The sequence below is a fragment of the Saccopteryx bilineata genome, chromosome 10, assembly GCF_036850765.1.
Source record: "Saccopteryx bilineata isolate mSacBil1 chromosome 10, mSacBil1_pri_phased_curated, whole genome shotgun sequence".
In the NCBI taxonomy this organism is placed as follows: Eukaryota; Metazoa; Chordata; class Mammalia; order Chiroptera; family Emballonuridae; genus Saccopteryx; species Saccopteryx bilineata.
In genome coordinates this window covers 18,485,273-18,497,500 of record NC_089499.1, presented here as the reverse complement: position 1 = coordinate 18,497,500, position 12,228 = coordinate 18,485,273, and the positions used below count along the sequence as shown (strand labels likewise).

Here is a 12,228-nt window from a genome sequence, read left to right as displayed (position 1 = left end):
TTGTTTTGTTTTTCAAATTAAAACTATATGGAATGCATACATTGCTGGTCAGACTGATACTTACATAAACAGTTTCATGTTTAATAAAGTTAAATATACATTTATACTGTGACCCAGCAATTTCATTCCTAGATATTTACCCAAGAGAATTATATCCATAAAAAGATTTTGCAGTAATATGCATAGCAGCCATATTTATAATTGGCCAAAAATTAAAGACAACCCAAATGACTATCAAATGGTGAATACACAAATTGTGGTATATTTGTATAATGGAATACTACTAAGCAATAAAAAAGGAGTGAATGATGGACACATGGAACCATGTGGGTGAGCCACCAAAATATTATATGGAATGAAACAGGCCAGACCAGACTCGCCCCCCCAAAAAGTTATCCTATTCATATGAAGTTCACAAAAGAGGTGAAACACATCTGTAGTGACGGGAAGCTGGTCGGTGGTTGCCTGGGGTTGAGGTGGGAGGGGCTGGCTAGAACGGGGCACGGGGAGTGTTCTGAAGGGAAGAAACGGTTTACATCTTGATTGTGGTGGTGGTTGCATGTGCCTGTGTGTTTGTCAGAATTCACAGATTGTTTACTTAAAGTGGGTGCATTGTATTTTATGTAATTATAACTTGTAAAAGTTGAGTTTAAAAGAAAAGGTAGAGTGTTTTTAAATGTCCATTATAGCCCTTATCTCACCTGCTTTGCTGTTGGATTGGGTATTGCCATCCGTCTTCCATCTGGTTTGTGACCCTTTGGAGGTTGGGATGGTGGGTTTTTGGTTTTTTTTTCAAAAGTAAGAAGCGGGGAGGCAGAGAGACAGACTCCTGCATGCACCTGACCGGGATCCACCCGGCATGCCCACCAGGGGGCGATGCTCTGCCCCTCTGGGGCATTGCTCTGGTGCAACCCAAGCCATTCTAGCGCCTGAGGTGGAGGCCATGGAGCCATCCTCAGCGCCCAGACCAACTTTGCTCCAATGGAGCTTTGGCTGCGGGAGGGAAAGAAAGAGACAGAAAAAGGAGAGGGGGAAGGGTGGAGAATCAGATGGGTGCTTCTCCTTTGTGCCCTGGCTGGGAATTGAACCCAGGACATCCACAAGCCAGGCCGATGCTCTACCACTGGTGGGTTTTCATTGCCTTCTTCCCTCTGGAACTTAGTACAGCACGTGGACCATAGTCTGTGTTCAGTACACATCTGCTGCAGTGAAGATACTGGGAAGTTAATGAAGAGTCCCAGAAGACCTTGAAGGATTAGCAAGTTGAGGACAAAGGTGAGATGAACCGATAGAGGGCAAGCTGGAGCGTGGCTGGAACCAGTGCTGCCCAGAATGCGAGCCTGCCCAGGAGACACGGAAGAGGAGATCTGGGCGATTCAGGGTTCTGGGCATCACAGGGGGCCTGCAGGTGAAGAACTGACCCTGTGAATCCATTCATGGTGCTTGGAAGTAGACTGTCAGAAAAGTGCTTCGTAAATGAGAACTTCCAGGTGGTTAGTGAGTGAGGTACCTGGGAAAACACAACTGCTTGGTTTCTGGAACATGTAAATGACCAATTGCCTGATAATGTCCAACTATTTAATGATACAGTATTAGGTTGAACCAACTGAAATTGCAATATTTGCCCCTGGGACCTACAATAATGGCAATTTCATATGATTGAATGTACAGTTTTATACTTGACTAGTGGTTTTCATACATTTTTTTTATTTTTATTTTTTAAAATTTTTATTTATTCATTTTAGAGAGGAGAGAGAGAGACAGAGAGAGACAGAGAGGAGAGAGAGACAGGGGGGAGGAGCTAGAAGCATCAACTCCCATATGTGCCTTGACCAGGCAAGCCCAGGGTTTCGAACCGGCAACCTCAGCATTTCCAGGTCAACGCTTTATCCACTGTGCCACCACAGGTCAGGCAGTTTTCATACATTATGACAGTTGATCCTCAGAATAATTTTGCCTTAGCTAAAACAGGTGTCCACAGCCCCCATTTATTAGGTGAGGACAACTGAGGCTTCATGAAGTGGCAGTGACTTGTCCGAGGTTACACAGTGAGTGATGAGAATAGCTTGGGTTGACAAGGAGGTCTCACTCCTGATGTCCAGCTCCTCTGCCTAGGTGACTGAAAACATCTGTCCTGTGACGAAAGGAACCAGGGAAAAATTGTACAGGGTGGAGGGATAAAATGGTAACATTTCCAGAAATCTATTTGACAATATATAAGAAGACTCTTAAAAAATATTCATTCCTGGCCCTGGCCGGTTGGCTCAGCAGTGGAGCGTCGGCCTGGCGTGCGGGGGACCCGGGTTCGATTCCCGGCCAGGGCACATAGGAGAAGCGCCCATTTGCTTCTCCACCCCCCCCCCCTTCCTCTCTATCTCTCTCTTCCCCTCCCACAGCCAAGGCTCCATTGGAGCAAAGATGGCCCGGGTGCTGGGGATGGCTCCTTGGCCTCTGCCCAGGCGCTAGAGTGGCTCTGGTCACAGCAGAGCGACGCCCTGGAGGGGCAGAGCATCGCCCCCTGGTGGGCAGAGTGTTGCCCCTGGTGGGCATGCCGGGTGGATCCCGGTCGGGCGCATGCAGGAGTCTGTCTGACTGTCTCTCCCCGTCTCCAGCTTCAGAAAAATACAAAAAAAAAAAAAAAAAAAAAAAAATACATACATATATATATATATATATATATATATATATATATATATATATTTTCATTCCTTTGGCCTTGGGGATGCCTTTTTTAGGATTCTAAGATTTATGCACAAGGTATTATTCCTGGTCTTACATATAATAGGCGGGAAAAGGATCTGGATCAACCTAAAGCCCTCACAGTAGGAGAATGTTTAAATAATTAAATCCATTGAACAAGCCTTCAGGAAATAATGCACAACCACCCACCCCCTCCCAAGTGTATTCAGAATCCGAATTGGTTAGCAGCATCATTAATGATTTATTCTGTTCTCTAGCTGAGCTGAACCGCCGTTGCAAGATTGGTTATTAAACGGAAGCTCAGTTGTTCAAGTGCTATCTTTCTAAAAGCATGTGGAGGAGAAAAGTAAGTTGTACACACACACAAAAAAAATTGATACTGCTACTAAAAACTGAGGAAATCTTAATAGGAGATGTTTATGATATAACTTGGGGTTCACAAAAGGCAGAGCAAACCTGATTGTCAAGAGTGGTACAGGATCCTGGGGTGATTTTGTTTTCTTTGTTTTTCTGAACCTCCCTCAATTTTCTACAACGAGCAGGAAATAGATTCATAATCAGGAAATAACACATTTTTAAAAGTAAAAAAAAACAGGAGAAGGCAGTGGTTTCAGCAGGGTGGGAAAACCAGGACCCTCACTATTCGTGGGAAAAGTGACATCAAGTCCCCTTAGAAAGGTGGACAAGTGGCCAAAGCAATTGCATGACAGCCATTCAGGGTTGTAGCCACCGCCCCTGTCTCCTCTTACAGAGAACTGTAGTCGTCTTTGGCCATCATTTATCTCATGAAATGGTTCGTGGATATATAGGAAAGAGCCTCCTCGCCTCTTCTTCCCTCTCCTGCCTTCTGCCTGCTCCTCCCCTCCCCTCCCCCTCGCCTGGTAACTTCAGAGAAGGAATACCAATTCTGGTGTAAAAAAAAAAAAAAAAAATTAGCACAAAAAGGTAATTGTTCCCTACACTTTTATGTTGCTTTATTGCCTTTCTTAACATTTTCAAATACATTTCTGTTGGAACCTCAAAGACAAGTGATGTATCAGCCCATTTCACAAATAGGAACATAGAGGTCCAAAAACTTTTAAAACTTCACTAGAAAAGGATTTTTAAAGCAGGTACCTGAAAAACGTCACAGAGACTGGATGCTTTTGCCTTTCTGTCTTAGTTTGGGCTGCCATAACAAACAATGTCACCTACTGGGTTCCGTCAACAACACATTTATTTTGTCACAGTCCTGAAGGCCAGGAAGTCCATAATCAAGGTGCCAGCCAATTCAGTTTCTGGTGAGAGGTGTCGTCCTCGCTTGCAGATACACCACCTTTTGCTGGTGTTGGGGGGTGGGGTGAGAAGGAAAGAGGGAGAGAGAGATCAGGTATGTCTTATAGGGGCACTAATGCTATTATAAGGTCTCCACGCCCAAGACCTTACCTAACCTTGATTACCTCCCAAAGGCCCCAGCTCCAAATACAATACTCTGGCAGTTAGGGCTTCACCATTTGAATTTGAGGGGTACACATTCAATCCGTGACACTGCCAAATATTCATTTCTCTTTCTGGGACCAGCACCTTGGTTTTTCTTTGGGGAATCCTCCTCCCCCACTCAGTTCCTCTGGTTCTGGAGAACTGCCAACCCCAGCTCCAATCGCATATGGTACTCGGCCTCTCCAGTAAGTGTTCCGCCCCTTTGGATATAATGATTGATTGAAAGATAGAGTCGGCCCTGGCCGGTTGGCTCAGTGGTAGAGCGTCAGCCTGGCGTGCGGGGGACCCGGGTTCGATTCCCGGCCAGGGCACATAGGAAAAGCGCCCATTTGCTTCTCCATCCCCCCCCCCTCCTTCCTCTCTGTCTCTCTCTTCCTCTCCCGCAGCCAAGGCTCCATTGGAGCAAGGATGGCCCAGGCGCTGGGGATGGCTCTGTGGCCTCTGCCCCAGGCGCTAGAGTGGCTCTGGTCGTGGCAGAGCGACGCCCCAGAGGGGCAGAGCATTGCCCCCTGGTGGGCAGAGCGTCGCCCCCTGGTGGGCGTGCCGGGTGGATCCCGGTCGGGCGCATGCGGGAGTCTTGTCTGTCTCTCCCCATTTCCAGCTTCAGAAAAATACAAAAAAAAAAAAGATGGAGTCATGATCCTTATTTGGACCAGTGAGAAAGCCTGTTATGGACTGAATTTCCCCCCTTGTTCATGTGTTGAAACCTTAACCCCCAGTGTGACTGTATTTGGAAATAGGCCCTTTAGGGAGATAAGGTTAAATGAGATCATAGGGTGGGGTCCTGATCCAAGAGGATTTGTGACCTAGTAAAAAGAGGAAGAGACACCAGATTTCTCTCTTTCTCTCTTTCCACTCACAGTGGAAGGACCACGTGAGGACACAATGAGGAGGTGGTAGTCTACAAGCCAGGAAGAGGGCTTCACCAGAGACCAACCCTGATGGCACTTTAATCTTGGACTTATAGCCCACAAAACTATGAGAAAATAAATCTGTTTAAACCAGTGGTCCCCAACCCCTGGGCCGCAGACCAGTACCGGTCCATGAGCCATTTGGTACCAGTCCGCAGAGAAAGAATAAATAACTTACATTATTTCCATTTTATTTATATTTAAGTCTGAACGATGTTTTATTTTTAAAAAATGACCAGATTCCCTCTGTTACATTTGTCTAAGACTCACTCTTGACGCTTGTCTCGGTTACATGATACATTTATCTGTCCCACGCTAAAGGCCGGTCTGTGAAAATATTTTCTGACATTAAACCGGTCCGTGGCTCAAAAAAGGTTGGGGACCACTGGTTTAAACCACCCAAGTTGCCTGACCTGTGGTGGCACAGTGGATAAAGCGTCGACCTTGAATGCTGAGGTCGCCGGTTCGAAACCCTAGGCTTGCCTGGTCAAGGCACATATGGGAGTTGATGCTTCCTGCTCCTCCCTCCCCTCCCCCTTCTCTAAAATGAATAAATAAAATCAACATCTTAAACAGATTAACCCTGTGCAGAATCACTGGGGAAAAGGAATCCTTATAAAGAGGTGAGATTATTAGCTGGGGGGAAGTATATGCTGCCGGAGATCATGGGAGAGCCCGCCTTACAGTAAAGCAAACAGAGGAATCTGAAGCCAAGAGCCAGAGGTCCTGGCTGCATGATCTGAGCACCTGGATCCCACTGTGTCTGAAACACGTTTCATGTCTGCATACCACCATTAGTTACACATGCCAATGAATTCTTTTTGCTTGAGTTTACTTTCTATCGCTTGCAAACTGTGACTAATACAGTCAACTCTCATTTTATTATTTTTTATTATATATGACCAGATAGATCATCATCATCACACAGGTATAAATGAATTATGGTCTTGACAGTGACACTCTAATTGAAGCCTTGGAACCTGCACCCCCCTCAGTGTAGACAGAGAAAAATTGAAGAATTCTTGAATTCTCACCAGCTACTCAGATACCACCCATCTGCTGGTTCCCTCTTTGAGGCTGAGATCTTTAAAGGGGGCTATGGAGTTCTTTGCCTAAGCCCTCGCTCCCCCAAGGGGCAGCCCTTTATACTAAAAAGGTATCCATCCCACCAGTGTAGACATCTCGGCGTACTTGGCAGCAGGTCTGATCTATGGAGACTTTTCTTGAACACCAGACCAGCACATGGCCCTTGTACTGCCATGCATCTTGCTCAAGCTCTAAGTGATCATGATGAAGTGATTAACACAGTGGCCACCACCAGCGATTATTCCCTATCTGGGCTGGTGGCACACTGGCCAATAGCAGTCAGAGAAACCCAGCAAAGTGGCAACTCTAGTGGGCTCAGGAAATGCCAGTGGTTCGCAAACTCCAACTTGTATCTGAATCATGGGGGAGGAGGAGAGATGGCTTAACAAAACACGGATTGCTGAGCCTCACCCCCAGAGTGTCTGATTCAGCAGGTCTGGGAGGGGCCCAGAATTTGCATTTACCACAAGTTCCCAGATGCTTCTGGTCTGAGCAGTATACATCGAAAACCACTGATTTAGAAGATTACTGGAGAACTAGGTGAAGGCCACTCGGTGGAGTGGAAATTATCTGATGACTGGCTCTTCCACTTTCCTGAAGCCTTCACTTCGACAAAGGCCCCCAGTCAGCTCCACTGTGGGGCTTTGAAGCCTGGGACAAGTACAGGAGTGAAAATGTTAATCGACATGAAGAGTGATCTGCAATGCCAACTTCATGCCTGGGGCACAGAGCTGAAAATGTTACAGAATGCCTGCCTGTCTATTGCATTGTCCCAGCAGCCCTTAAGTGCAATTATTGTTGTTTTACAGAGAAAGAAATGGATGTACCAGGCACTGTGACTGCTGTCTAAAGAGAAGACAAGATATCAGAGACAATTGTTTTCTTTTCTTTGGCCATGAAAATGAACAATGTCTCAACTTTGGCAATGACTGGTTCTCAAACTTGAGCATTCAAGGGAATCACCTGGGAGACTTGTCAAAACAGAGGTGGCATGAGTATCTCCCCATTCTAGAATCATCAAGCCTGCCACATTGATGACACCCTTCTGATTACAGGACAGCTGGGCATCCAATAATCTCAAAAGGAGATTTTTTTTTTTATGTTATCTCCAAATCAAATTATAAGTTCGGCCACAGGGACACTCTGCTCAGAAGGAACACAGATAACATCTCACTGTGGTAGCCCTGTTTGGACTTGTCTTCATTTAAGAAACGCCCCAGAAGGAGTGCAACATAGTATGTTCCTTGAATAATTGTTTGTCAGCTCCTAATGGAGGTAAACGTATGCTCACCTTGTGACCCAGCATATCCACTCATTGGTATTTACTCCAAAGAAATGAGAGTTTATATCTACCAAAAAAATCTTACCAGAATGGTCATCACTTTATTGGGTACAACAGGATGAATCTCAAATGCACTGTTTAGTGAAAGAAGCCAGACACAAATGAGATTATTGTGTACTATTTCAAGTATATTGTGGAACCTGAGAAACAGTTCCTGGGGGCTGACTCAAATTAAAAACAAAAAACAGAACCTCCAGTCATTTCTACACATAAACCATACTGTAGGTAGAAGCCTGCATTTAGCTGCCTGCCTCCTGCACTGAACTGCCTGCCCGCACTGTGTCCTGCCTTCTGAGCAGCCCTTATAAAGGAGTTTTTGAAATTACATTTCAACCAATAGGACTGAGGCTTTCCCCCACCAGCATCTTCACTGACATTCTGGCCAATCAGAACAGCGCCTTTTAGACCAATCAAACTGTGAAGACTGAAGTCCTTATTTGCATGAGGCTAGACCAATCAGGAACCAGGATCACGGACTTCTGTCTCTATAAATTAGTTGCCTTCTCACTACAGAGAGTACACTTTCCTTTCCCACTGGAGACTGCGTTTCCCTGGCTGGAGCTGAAACAAAGATGGAACACCATAGACACCTGTAAGACACTTAGCAGGACCAGAGCACCAGACCAGAGTGGAGAAAAGCAGGCAAAGCTAAGGCAGGGCAGAGGACAACAGACCAGACCAGATGAGACAGGCATGAAGCGAGTAGAACTGTCTCATCTCAGGGCATCCAAACAAACCTTGCTGCTTCACAGTTGAGCTGTAACACCTTAGAGCTCTTCCACAGCCATGCTGTTCTCACTACCGGGCTGTATCACAATTGAGCTGTTTGCGCTGAATAAAGTCTCCTTCACCACACTTCAAGTTGGGAATTCCTATTGGCCCGTTGAATTGATGAAACTATAATGAAAAAAAAGCAGATTTTCTTGGTTACCTGAGGCTTGGTAGAAAAAAGGGTGCAGTGAGGGAAGGCAGACTGAGAAGGAGCGAGAGGGAACATTTTGGGGTATTGGCATGTTCCATTAGTTCAACTGGGTGGTGGCTACACAGGGGTAGACACAGTAAAGTTAACGGAACTGAACACGAAAAGTTTGGACATTTTGGGGCATATAAGTTTAACTGCAATAAAGTAGGTGCTTTAAGCACACATCCGCAGCCACACACCATTCCAGCTGTGACCCCGGCCTTGCACACTTAGGTTACAAGGCTTCCCCGGCCAGTACCTTTACCGAAAGCGCAGGGCCAGCCCCTCCCCGCCTAGGTCTGCCACAGCTGGATGCTCGCTTCACCCTCCCCCGCACCGGACCCTAGAGCCCCGCCCTCCCCACGGCCTGAAGGCCGCACACCGCCCCCCGCCCCGGGCCAGGCCCCGCCCCGCCTCCGCTCCGCCTTATCTGGCCCCTCCGCCAGGGCGGAGGGAGGCGGCCGGCGGGCAGGGTCCGCGCGATGTCGCACGGAGCCGGGCTCGTCCGCACCACGTGCAGCAGTGGCAGCGCGTTCGGGCCCAGGGCCGGCGCGGGACAGCGGGGGACGAGCCCCTCGGAGGGACTGCTGGATCAGGTCTACCCCCGCACCCAAGGGGCCGTGCTGAAAGTGGCGCAGATGGTAAGAGAGGCGGGGCTGCAGAGCCGGGGTCAGGTCACACGGAGTGGCCCAGGACAGAGGGGGTCCGGGTCCTGGGAGGGAACGCGCCGGGCGGCCGGAACCGAGCCGGAGCATCGCGCCGCGGGCGGGGGACGGCGGCGCCAAAGGCAAGTTGGAGGAAGGCTTCCTCTCGGAAAGTTGGCTGTGCAGCCCCCGCCTGGAACTCAACCCCACCCACCCCGTGGACCATCTCCAGGGTCCCAAGTTCTTCCAGCCGCCCCTGTGCGTGGCCTCATCCGCCTCCTGGTAGAAACCGCAGCAGAAGTTCCTTTACGTCCCGGTCTTCTCTGGGCCGCGCCGCTTCGGACCCGAGCCGCGGGGGCGGAAGAGTCGCCCAGGCCGCGGCGCTGAGGCAGCGAAACCCGACCTGGTCCCCGGCCGCGGCCTCCTCTTCTCTCCGAACCCAGTGTGCAGGGTTCTCTGCTCTTTGAGCATTGCGCCCCTGGCAGGGGGTCCGAAGGTGTTGCGTTCCAGGGAGGGGAAAAAGAATTGGGACCCTGGGGCAGCCGTCCTGGTCCCCTGCCTTCTCAAGTTCAAAGAGAGGGCCCCACATCTCAGGGGGCCGTGGAAGGCAGATGATCAATGGGGAAAGCCTGTTTTGAGAAGCCCGTACTTATTTGGGGGAGGCGGAGTCGCCTGAATAAGGGTCACCTGAGGAGCCAAGCCGGCTGAAGGTCTGGGCTCTGAGTGTGACCAGCGCAGGAGCCTTCCACCAGGGCAGATGTTGCCCGCCCGGCCTATTCTCTTGTTCCTCATTCTCTTTTTTCCCTTCTATTTATTTCTTCTTTAAAAAAGTTTAATCGTAAACACCTTTCCCGTTTGCTGTGTTTTGAAATTGGGTTGGGCTGTTTGCGACTGTCCCTCTACTTGTAATGTTTGCAGTAAGAGTGGTGGAGGGGGTGTGGTCGTTTTTAAGAGGGATGTGGAAAAAGGAATGTGGGGATAGGAAGAGGTCACCACCCAGAAGCTGGCGCCTGCTAAGGCGGTCTGGACACAGGGTGAGAGCTGCCCGTGTAGTCATACATTTTTATTCTGGTGTGTTTAGAGGGAGGTCTTATTTCCTGCTTAGGCCACATCTTATGGGAATGGAGCTGAGTTCCCTTTTTTATAAGAAGGGTGTCTAGATGGACCAAAATTAGGAAGTAGAAGCATGTTAGCTACTACTAACAAAAAATACATATATATTGTACTGAGCAGTGTTGATTTTGAGCAAAGCATTTTGTTGGGTCAGACTAGGAGAGATCTGATCAGCCAAAAAGTGGAGACCAGTTTACCCCCCATTCTTAAAAGAGGGGTGAGGTGAGACAGGCAGTGTCTGAGCACTGGAAGATGTACCCAGACTGAGTCCAGTGGTGGGATCAGAAGCCTCCATTCTGGTCTGTGATTTCGATGGGCAAAGATTATGGGGATGAGAAGGCTCCTTGTTGGTCTGTGGAGAAGAGAAACCTTCATTTCATTTGAAGCTTCTCAATTAGCTCTCACCCGTGGCCCTTGTGCCGGGTTGCAGGTGATATTGATGGAGCCTGTTTCAAAGAAGAGGACAAAGACTTGGCGAATTGCTTCTCTGTGTGCCCCTCACAAAATCATGCACAGGGGATCGTTGCACCTTCTTCCTTCCCTGGGGAACTCCCTGTGGCTGCCTGCTTATTTGAGCGGGTCCCCTGGGAGTGAAGTTGCCTTTACAAGGTGGTCATATTACAACAGAGAGACTATTTAGGACTGTTTATTTAGACCTCTTGTCTAACTCCTCCCCATTCTTCTCCTCTTTTCTGGGGCACCTGCTTGAGTATTTTTTCTTTTGGGGTTTTTTTGTTTGAGAAAGAGAGAGACAGGAAGGGAGAGAGATGAGAAGCATCAACTTGTAGTTGTGGCACTTTAGTTGTTCACTGATTGCTTCTTTTTTTTTTTTTTCTGAAGCTGGAAACGTGGAGAGACAGTCAGACAGACTCCCGCATGCGCCCTACCGGGATCCACTGGGCACGCCCACCAGGGGCGATGCTCTGCCCACCAGGGGGTGATGCTCTGCCCCTCCAGGGCGTCGCTCTGCCGCGACCAGAGCCACTCTAGCGCCTGGGGCAGAGGCCAAGGAGCCATCCAGCGCCTGGGCCATCTTTGCTCCAATGGAGCCTTGGCTGCGGGAGGGGAAGAGAGAGACAGAGAGGAAGGGGGGGTGGAGAAGCAAATGGGCGCTTCTCCTATGTGCCCTGGCCGGGAATCGAACCCGGGTCCCCCACTCGCCAGTCCAATGCTCTACCGCTGAGCCAACCGGCCAGGGCCTCACTGATTGCTTCTTATATGTGCCTTGACCAGGAGACACCAGCCAGGCCAGTGACCCCTTGCTCAAGCCAGCCACCATGGGATCATGTCGATGATTCCACACTCAAGCTAGTGAGCCTGTGCTCATGCCATGACCTTGAGGTCTTGAATCTTGGACCTCATCATACCACGTTGATGCTCTATCCACTGTGCCACCATCGGTCAGGCTGCATGAATGTTCGATGCTCACTTACCTTCTTTGTTAGAAAATGCATAGCCATGTTTTAACATTGGGGGAGGGCAGAAGCAGCTAAAATGATACTACCCTTTAGGCATTCTACGGGTCTCTCATTTTGACCATTGTATCTCCCTTGTATCCTGGGCAGGCGGGTCCTGTCATGAACTTCCTCTAAAGTGTTTTCAGCATGGTCTGATCAATGGACCTGTCAACATATTACCTTAAGAAATCATTAGAAAGGCTCTTCCTTTGGAGAGCAGCTTCCTTTGCTTTGGGCCTCTCCTCAGTCCACCACTACTGGCATATGAGAAGACCAGAAAATAGAAAGGACGTGAGTTTCTAAGTGAGTGTCGGTATTCGACATGTCATTTTTTTTTCTACAGAGACAGAGAGAGGGATAGATAGGGACAGACAGAAACAGAGAGAGAGATGAGAAGCATCAATCATTTGTTTTTCGTTGCGACACCTTAGTAGTTCATTGATTGCTTTCTCATATGTTCCTTGACCGTGGGGCTACAGCAGACCAAGTAACCCCTTGCTTGAGCCAGTGACCTTGGGTCCATGCTGGTGAGTTT

The 12,228-nt window shown here is 48.6% G+C and overlaps 1 protein-coding gene and 1 long non-coding RNA gene across 3 annotated transcripts in view; both read left to right on the top strand.

The window, feature by feature from the left end:
* LOC136314345 (uncharacterized) overlaps positions 1–12,228 on the top strand; it is a 251,799-nt gene that overhangs the window by 143,547 nt on the left and 96,024 nt on the right. The window lies entirely within an intron of this gene.
* Positions 8,918–12,228, top strand: part of CMTM7 (CKLF like MARVEL transmembrane domain containing 7) — a 56,439-nt gene continuing 53,128 nt past the window's right edge. For both annotated transcript variants that reach the window (XM_066245103.1, XM_066245102.1), the window contains exon 1: positions 8,918–9,120. In XM_066245103.1, coding sequence (XP_066101200.1) covers positions 8,962–9,120 — 159 coding nt within the window. In that variant the 5' untranslated portion in view covers positions 8,918–8,961. The remainder of the gene's footprint in view (positions 9,121–12,228) is intronic.